At 30.2% G+C, this 10,521-nt stretch overlaps 1 protein-coding gene across 1 annotated transcript; it reads left to right on the top strand.

The window, feature by feature from the left end:
* Nucleotides 1-1,183: 1,183 nt before the first annotated feature.
* On the top strand, nucleotides 1,184-9,427 carry LOC130676899 (uncharacterized). The gene is made up of 3 exons (XM_057483408.1): nucleotides 1,184-1,219; nucleotides 1,307-1,628; nucleotides 9,339-9,427. Exons 1-3 carry the CDS (start codon nucleotides 1,184-1,186, stop codon nucleotides 9,425-9,427), a joined length of 447 nt encoding a protein of 148 aa, XP_057339391.1.
* Nucleotides 9,428-10,521: the final 1,094 nt, after the last annotated feature.

Here is a 10,521-nt window from a genome sequence, read left to right on the forward strand (position 1 = left end):
TCCCGCCGGAGGCCCCACACATCTAATCATAAACATGTTAATTTGTGCAATTGAATTATTAACGTATACACGTGTTCCTAGTTGTACATTGAAGAAGTTGATATTATTCCTAACTATTTCTAATTAATATTAGTATTTATTTATTGAAATGGTCCTTAAATTTGTACGATCACAGCGTGGTGTACCGATGCTCATACATGAAGGATATTTGTACACAAAAAAAGTACAAATAAAACAACCGTGACTTGGCGTTGTTACGAATACCGGCGTTTGTCATGTTCAGCCATTACACACACAACAAGCGAGAAGCGCACCGGTAATTTAATTTTGTTATTCATATTATTATTAATGTTGTTATTATTATTATTTGTATAAATATCATTACTATAAATAGTATTCGCAATAAATAGTATTTAACTTCGAAACATTATAGGTGAAATCTATAGTGATATTCCTAAACATACTCATGCTGTCGATGTTGCTGAAGTTGCTGGAAAAAAAGTCGAGGAAACATTAAAAAAAAAGCTACTCGAAGTAATACTTGTAATTCAATCACGATTGCTAATGTACTGTCTAAAATATCATCACCTGTAAAAGCTAAATTACCATCTATTAAATCTATGACACGGACAGTTCAGCGAGCGAAAAAAAATGATAATATCGTTGAAGTGAATCCAAATTCTATTGAAGAATTAATCATTCCTGAAGAGTATAAGTTAACTGAAAGTGGAAAATCTTTTTTATTACATGATAGTGGTAGAGGTCGTGATCGTTTTCTCATATACAGTACAGCTGAAAATTTAGAGTTGTTGGAGGATTGTGCGCAATGGTGTTGTGATGGGACTTTTAATGCTGTGCCATTACTATTTACACAGCTCTATACGATACATGGTATGTACCAAGGTAAATTGTTACCGTTGGTGTACATTTTAGCGCCAAATAAATCACAAAAATGTATGATGCAGCGTTGTCAGTGTTGAAAGATCGTAACCCAAATTTAAATCCACAACGGATTTTAATTGATTTCGAGCGTGCTTTTATGCTAGCAGTTGAAAAAAATTTTCCTAATTGTAAGATATCTGGATGTCTATTTCATTTCACACAATGTGTATGGAGACACATACAATCGTGTGGTTAAAAAGTAAATTACAATGCTGACCTGAAATTTTCATTGAATATTAAAATGCTCATGTCATTAGCATTTTTGCCTCCAGATAATGTAATTGCTGGATACGAAGAAATTACTGCAACTAAATTTTTTGATGATAATGACGATGTATTAAATGATTTCATGGTATATTTTTAGCGAACATGGATCGGTGAACTTCGACGTAATGGTAATAATCGTAAGAAGCCATTATTCTCAATAACCACGTGGAATTACTATCAAGTAGTCATTGAAGATGATTTGCGTTCGAACAACGGTGTTGAGGGTTGGCACCATTCGTTTAATAAAAAAGTCGGCGTCAATCATGAAATTTTCAGTGCGTTGATTCGTGTAATAAAAGCTGAACAGGTTATTACGGAAACAAATATATTACAAATTAATACTGGAGCAAATGTCATCACAAAACGTCGTAAAATATATGCTGATAAAGATGAACGGCTGAAAAAAATGGTTGAACAATGTGATTTTAAGCATAAATTGAAATATTTAAAAAATTTCGCTTCTGTGGTTTCATTGACATAATTATTGATATTTTATAAATACTAAGAATCATATGTTGTTTACTTTGCAATTCTATAATTTTATGATTAATTACTATATAATTTATATTGATAAATTGTTACGTCCAAAATGTGGTGTGTATCGTGATTTTGGACATAATTTATTATTTTTATTATTTTCGGCCCTAGTCTTTCGACCAATACACCGGGATCACACTGAGTGTAATTATCTGGGAGGTGTGTTGAAATAAAAGATGTTTGATGTACAAATTAAATTACTATATATTATAAAATTGAAAAATTCGATAATATGAATACAATAAACTTGATATTATTTTCTGAAAGTATTAGGTGGCTAGTCAGCCGACTCTAATTTACAATAAGATTCGTTCTAATAACTAGAGAGGACTACAGAATTTTGAATACAATACATTTTTTCGGTATTTCCGTGTGTTGGAAATGTTCTTGATTTTAATTCAACATAAACTTAAAATTTACAGTACCTGTAGTCGCAGCAACTGGATGTTTGTACGATCGTAATTTTCACTGACTCTAGGTATTACCTTTGCTAACAATTTACTTTAACAGTTGAATTCAAACTTATAAAACCACTAATTTAAAGAAAATTCTTAATAATGTAAGTGTGCGGACACTTGTATAATATAAACTAGTACGGAACAAGTGTGGAAGCGTGAGGACGCTGTATATAGAACTGAACTAGTACGGAACTAGCGTAAATAAAATTTAAGTGTGAGAACACTTGTATAAAGCTGAACTAGTACGGAACTAGTGTAACTTAAATTTTGTGAAGACACTGTGACTTGAACTTCACTGCCTCAATGGACCTCTTGTCTGGGACTAACTATTAGGTAGATTTTTTTAAAAATCTAGGTATTGTATTTGTCCTCATGGTCGATTTTTCAAGGAATTTTGTCACAACCTACCATAATTAGTTGAGTAGAGTTCGAAAATACCATTCGTTGAAAAATTTATATATGTATGTATATATATATATATATATATATATATATATATATATATATATATATATATGTATATATGTAATAGAACCAAGTTTTGAGAACACGATTGCGCCTAGAATCCTTATCGGATCCTAATGAAATTTTTTACACTTATTCTATGGGCGATTACCACGGTTAAGTTCGAAGATGGGCTAAATCGTTCGATTAGTTTAGAAGATATAGCTCTTTCAAATTCCCACGATTTTTCAAAAAAAAAAATTTTATCCACTTTCAAGTTCATATAACTTTAAAACTAAAACTCATAGATAATTTCCGTAAAAAGTATTCGAAAGCTTGTCTAATAAGCTTTAATTTGTGACCTTAAACTTGATGTTTTGACCATTTCTTCAAATAATTTGATAGCCTTGAAAATTTTAATGGAATCAAAAAATGTTGAAAATATGGTTTTCATTCAACATCATTTATGCATTTCCCATTATAATCAAATTTCGTCAGTTGTATTTTATTGTTCACAAAATAACCTGTAAATTTCACAGCTATTTTATATTTTAAAAGTATTTCTTTTATTACTTATGATGTATCAAATGTACCTCTACGACGTATGATTATAACTGGTCTTGTCATTACGATAGCACCTACAGTTCTTATCGGATCTCAATGAAATTTTCCACACTTATTCTATAGGCGATTATCTTGATCAAGTTCAAAGATGGGCTGAATCGTTCGAATAGTTGTGAAGTTATGGCTGTTTGAAATTTCCACGAATTTTCGAAAAAATCAGTTTTTATTCACTGTTGAAGTTCATATAACATTAAAACTAAAACTGATAGACAATTTCAGTAAAAAGTATTTGAAAGCTTGTCTAATAAGCTTTAATTAAATACCTTAAACTTAATGTTTTGACCATTTCTTCCAATAATTTGATAGCCTTAAAAATTTTAATGGAATCAAAAAATGTTGAAAATATGGTTTTCATTTCACATAACTTATGCATTTCCCATTATAATACAATTTTGTCAGTTGTATTATAGTGTGAAGAAAATAACCTGTAAATTTCACTGCTATTTTATATTTCAAAAGTATTTTTTTTATTATTTATGCTGTTTCAATCGTACCTGTACGTCCGATAATTATAACTGATCTTGCCATCGTAATAGTAATTACAATTATGATCTCATACTAATTAAAATTTCTATACTTTGTTTACGTGAAGGTTAGTTTAGTACATTACCTATATAATGTTTTGTCAAATCAACTATCTGAAGTTCTCTATCGAAAATAGTCGTTGTCTTTTTTTACTCTCACTCTTAGAAAACGAGCCTAATTTCATATCATGGCTATTATACACTAACATGTATCACAAGATATGTATGTATGAAACTTTTTATATAGATTAATTGGAAAATCTACCTTCCATTTCGGCTGCCGAATGGCCTTTTTTTTTTGTTTTACGACCGTTTTTATAATTTCTTATCGGATCCTATTTCGTCTATTGTTTGGGGGAAACTGTGTCCAATCGGAACACAGTTCCTATGGGTCCTTTCCCTTTCTCTAAGATTTTCACCTTAGGAAAGCGGTAAGGGCACACCCCTATGTGGGCCTATGTGCGTGCGCACCCACACATCCATCCACATGTACAAATTTTTACTTATAACAATATTTTAAATTTAAATGTTTAAATTTATTTATTATTCTTTGTAATATTATGATTTGTTAACTTAAAATATTCATTTTAATTAACATTACATTTTTTTGATTGGCGTTGAGCCTATTTTATTTATTTATTGTTATAAGTTTTCTACTATTTTTGTTAATCAATTAAATCCTAATTTGAATTTAAAATAGGTGGCTAGCAGCCGACTCTATTTATTTGATTATTAGTTATTCTTTTAATATTTGAATCTAAGAAATATTACGTTTTAGAAATTATTTATTTGGTTATTAATTATTTTTTTTAGAATTTTATTATTTGGATATTACGTTTCAAAAATTATTTGTTCGATTGTTATTTATTCTTTTAAATTGTTTATTTGAATATTTTTTTATATTTTATGTCATGACTATTTCGTCGTCAAAATTTAATTTTTCTATTTGTTTCATGATGCCAAGATGTCTCGACAAAAGTGCACTCAAAGATAAAGTGAGGGATTAAGATTATTTTTTTTTATAACTAAAAATATATTCCACGTACACTTTTTTGATAAAAATATTTTTGGGTTTCTACGAAAAGTGTTTTCAGCTGGCCTTTGGGCCTTTACAATTGCCTGAGGGGTCATTGTAATTACATTTAGGTGTTTGCTCTAGCATTTCAAAAAAAATGTCAAAGCAAACAAGTCTAAATCCCTTAAGAGCATTTTACATTCGTCATGTCTTATCACTAAATATTATCGAAACATAAAAATGATAATAAAAAAAATAAAATCTGGTCGTCGGCTCAATTTTACAAAATAAAACAGAAATTATTAATAAAATACAGCGTTCAGCATTTTAGCTGGACGTAACAAAATATTAATTAATTATTTTTTACATTGGATCTAACGATAAGGTAAAAATTATATGTTCCTGTGATCTCAATTAAATAGGTATTATTATCAAATGTTTTGTCATTAATAATCAAATCATTTGTGTTAATTAATGTTAATAAATGTGAATAAATATTTTCATAAAATTATTGTGATGAAGTAAGATTTGATTATTTATATTATTATTATTATTATTATCAATGTTTATTGGTAATCTATTGTTAATTTACATGTATGAGTTATCTTTGGATAAAATGTCTTAAGGTTTATTTGTCCGTGGATATAATGTCGTGCAGACCAAATGTCATGTGGACCAAACGTCGTCGGATCATATGTCTTTGAATCATTTGTTACGTAACCGATCTAACAGTTTTCACAATATCCAAAAGAATCGAAAAAAAAAGTTTTTTTTTTTCGTATTTCTTAAATATCTCAGAGTTTATTAGACTAAATGGTCCTAATTTTTTTTGAAAATCTAAGTTCAGAAGATATCATTCGAATGCTGCAAGAACCATCTAAATCGGTTCATTCATCAAAAAGATATGAGAGGATTACATCCACACACACACATCCACACACACACACACACACACACACACACACACACACACACACACACACACACACACACACACACACACACACACACACACACACACACACACACACATCGCTCTGAAAATGTCAGAATAGCATCCTAGAACCTTCAAATGTCGACATGATGAAAACCCGGTTTTTGAAAATCGGGGTGAAACCAATAACTTCCCGAATTTTTGGAAAATCGTCGATTTTCTCAGCGGGAAGTTAAATAAATTTGTTATTTTTTGGATCACCATAAGATGTACATCTACACTATATACTATATATAATAATATATAATATACATTATAACACAAAAACTAGACGCTGATTTCTGCGTTACAACTTCGTTCTCTGCCTTTAGCCCCCAACCTCAATACTGACAGGGCGCCAGGTCATTTTTATCACTGGAATCACCAAACCAGTAAATCATGGAATTAGATAAATTTTTGATCTGTGGAATTATCTCAAAACCACGCATAAATAAAACTGCATAATTGCACGACTCGTGCTTTACAATCGAAAAATTTTTTTCGCCTCACTTCGGCGACTATTTCAATTATTATACCCTTGTTAGTTCACGGAATTAAGACATTTTGCATACTACTTTAAAGATAATTTAATGGAGATTAGTTCCATACTTTTCAAAAATTGATTTAGTTCAATAAAACCGGAAAAAACATCAAAATAGTTTCAAAAAATTTCCTGTCAAGTACGGATTCCATATACATGATAACTTGCAAAAAAATTCAGTAATTTAATCATTTTTTTTTTTTTTTGCAATTCTTTGAACGATTTGTAGGTCCCCAATTGCGAATGACTAGGTAACTCAATGTCGTTTAATTACAATTAATAAAAGAATTAAAAAGGTTGGATAACTATATCTATATATATCTATGTAAAATTAACATGAATGGTGATATATCTATACATTATAAGTACATTTATTGCACCAGGGGCGCTTGCACATTACCTTCCTAGTACAGCTGTTTTTTTTTGCTAATTGGTAAGCCTGAATTTTTTCAATTCGATTTTTTTTTATTTTTTTTTTTATTTACATATATTTTTTTCTTGTTATTAATCGAGATATTTCAAATAAGTTCTTTCATAATTATAAAAAAATACTAATATAAAAAAAAAAAAAAAAAAAAAAAAACATAACAAATTTTAATGAAAGAGAATTGTATATATTTTAAATTTATTTGCACTTCCCGCAATTTTTTGATTGTTATTTATTATTTCATAATAAATGAGCATTACAAGTCGTGCACTTTTGGATTTTCCAAATTTTTTTGATCTGTGGAGTTATCACCAAAGCCACGCATAATTAAAACTAAAACTTAACTAAATGCTCAGACTTTTAAGCAAAAACAAAACAGAGATCGGACAACTAAAAACAGAGTTACGGTATGCCATGGTGTCGCTCAGTGTGTAGGTTTATGGAGAGAGGGAGTGGTCCGGGTCACATCATTCTAAAGTCATGTAGATTATTCGTGAATTTGCAATTTTTTATTTAACAACAATAATTTCAAAACTCTATTTAACAATAAACAAAATACTGTAGCTTAATACAAATAATTTCACTCTATAACAAATGCTGACTCTAATAAAATTAATCTTAATAAAAAGTAAATTGACATCTAAATGATATGTGTCGATATTTTATAAATAAATTATTTAATTAACTAGAACTAAACGATAATCAAATAATATTTGGTAAGCTAGAACAATAATTATGGATTCGATACTCTAGAACATTTTCTTTAACTAAATCGTAAAACTAACGTTCACGGGTCTCATTTTGATGTTAATTAGTCAATAATTAGTTTAATAACTGAACACATTTCTTATGATTATTAATAAAAACAATAGTAACAATGAATCGTGGACATGACTCTAAATTGTAACAATATTCTCATAATTCTCTCAGATGTTAAACATTTTCTTTAATCAAAACAGTAGCATAATACCTCAAGACTTCGGCTCAAACTCGATTAATTAATTATAATAATTATTTCATACCTGATTACTGATGAATAAATATCAAGTAACGTCTTACACTGTTCAAATAATACTCCTGTAACAATAATCTTAATCTGTAGCTTTCCGCAATGCCCTGAACTATAGCGCCATTACTGCACACGTAACTCGCTTCAAGCGACTAGAGTCGATTGCTCACGTCCGTACTATTCGAAGGTCTCCCTTCGACTTCTCTCTCTCAATTCCAAATTCATAACCCCAAACTCGATCTTATCGTTATCAATAACTGACCTCTATATTCTAAATTCCTAAATCAAACTCAATCTTAACTATATCGGTAACTGGAGGCTCAAGTCCTCACCAAACGTACTCACTAAACCCATTCTGAGTATGGATATCCTTTTCAGCTGGGATCATAAAACTTAAACTAAGTGACCTATGACTTTCTCAGCGGTACAAGTGGTCATGGCTTGTCTTCTGAGGCCTGTCAAACTAAATAATTCAAGAATGACCAAACGGCTTCCACAACAGCAACGGTCACAAAATTGCTGTTGAGGCCTGCCAAACTAAAACTCCAAAACTGATCCCATTCTGCATCCGTCAAATTCCGTATATACTGGAGCGCTAGCATCTCAGCTAGACTTCTGCAATCAGCCAAGAAGTCTCAGAGGCATAGAACTAGGTTCTATCACCGGATGATACCAGGTGACTAATTAAAGTCCCGCTCTACGGTAACACTGACTCGTCCACATACTCAAAATACCAAATCCAAAACCCAACATTTATCATTTCCGAAACTTTAATCGCAACTTATATTCCATATTCGATTTCCATAACTCTGATTCTAATTCTTTATTATAATTTTTCTTACAAAAACCCATAACTGTAGCCAGACGTTGCTCCATATTAAATTCTTAAACTGTAACTTAAATCAAAAATCTGCATCAAAATCATGAATTACTGTAAGCTAAATTATAAGTCTTGAGTTACCATGCTCGTAAATACAATAAAACTCGATAGTGTCTGTGACGCCTACTTTGATTTGACGAAAAATAACGTCACAACATACATATATAAATTTTTTAACGAATGGTATTTTTAAACTCTACTCAACTAATTATGATAGTTTATGACGAAATTCCTTGAAAAATTGACCATGAGGACAAATACGATATTTAGATTTTTAAAAAAATCTACCTAAAAAAGTGAGTGCAGTATTTCAAAAATTTTTCAAATTCAAATCTAACTCAATATCTTGATAAATTATATAGAATACGTACGTTGAAATAATCACATTGTGTGTGAAATCGATGAATTTTATTCAACTTCCATGACAATATTTCTTGAAAATTAAAAAAAAAATTTGAACAGCGTAGTCTGATAAAGAGTAAGGTGAAGAGTTATTTTTTATGTCAATAACTTACAGGTACACGTTAAGAGAATTTATAGACTCAGCTGTTGATGATTATTTTCATGAGCTGATTGTGATTGCTGTCACTCGGCCACAACGTAAGTATTATTATCGAAAATTACACATGAAACAATCATGGCCTTGGTTATTATTTTACTTTGATTATACTGGAAAATTTGATTTTTTCTTTTTTAGCCAACAATGATGACCATACACAACAAGACGCTTCCCGTTCAGCAGATCTTCAGGATCCTGACATTGCAGCTCATCTACCTGAAATATAACGTTATAATGAGTACGAAAATGGTGACGATGAACTAGATGATTTAAATCATCGTGTACCAGAATTTAATCCATCAAGTTCAATAACTACAAGTAATGAATCATCTCGACATGTTTGACGAAGGACCGAGTCCCCCATTCCCGGGCCTCTGGGTGTACTACTGTTAACGGGTGCTTGATTGGTACTACTTTTATATTCTTCCAATCTCGATTCAATTTTAAAAAAGTTTTTTTGTACGAACTAAAAATTATTTCATTTATTATTATTATAGCTTCAGTCAATGAACTACTTGACAGAGGTAGTTCTCATGTAGATTTAATTGCTGTGAACGTCAGAAATATTTTAACTCTTCATACTTCATCGCCTGACGATGAGATAGTATATTATGGTTGTGACGTCAATTTCAAATATCTTTAATATAATTTTATTTACGGAAAGAAAATTGTTAATACCTACGATTAATTAGTTTTTTTTTCTTCTCAGCTGGAGAAATTGGGCTCTTATCAGAGTCTGAAAGTGATGAACCTTTTGATGATACTGAATTAAGTACAAGAAATTTTGGAGACGTTCCTGCTGAAGTGGGTAAAACACCTTGCCTTACTTGCCAATCAAATACGCCGAAATCAGCCTATTCAACCTGCAGGCATGTTTGTATCTGCAGTTATTGCAAAGCTGAAGTTAAACTAAGAATGATACACAATCGCAGAACACATCCGACATTAAAATATGAATGTTGTGATGGTGGGATGGAGATGACCAGTATTTGAGGGCACCTGTGATTTGTGATTGTGATAATTTGTGCTTAATCTAATATTCTTATTAATATGACTACTTATCGTTTATATGTTACTATGCTTATTGTTACTATAATTACTTAAAAACTAGTATGATTACTATACTTAAAACTAGGACTAAAATTCTAATACTATATGTGTTTTTGCTTAAACAAACTAATTACTACTTTACTATTACTATTTCTTATTACTATTCTGACTTAAATACTATTTCTTATTTATATGACTATTAATTTTCTTATACTATTATTATTAAAACTCATACTTTGTTTACGCCTAATTTCTTGTATTATTTTTTATA

Source organism: Microplitis mediator, chromosome 11 (assembly GCF_029852145.1).
Source record: "Microplitis mediator isolate UGA2020A chromosome 11, iyMicMedi2.1, whole genome shotgun sequence".
In the NCBI taxonomy this organism is placed as follows: domain Eukaryota; kingdom Metazoa; phylum Arthropoda; class Insecta; order Hymenoptera; family Braconidae; genus Microplitis; species Microplitis mediator.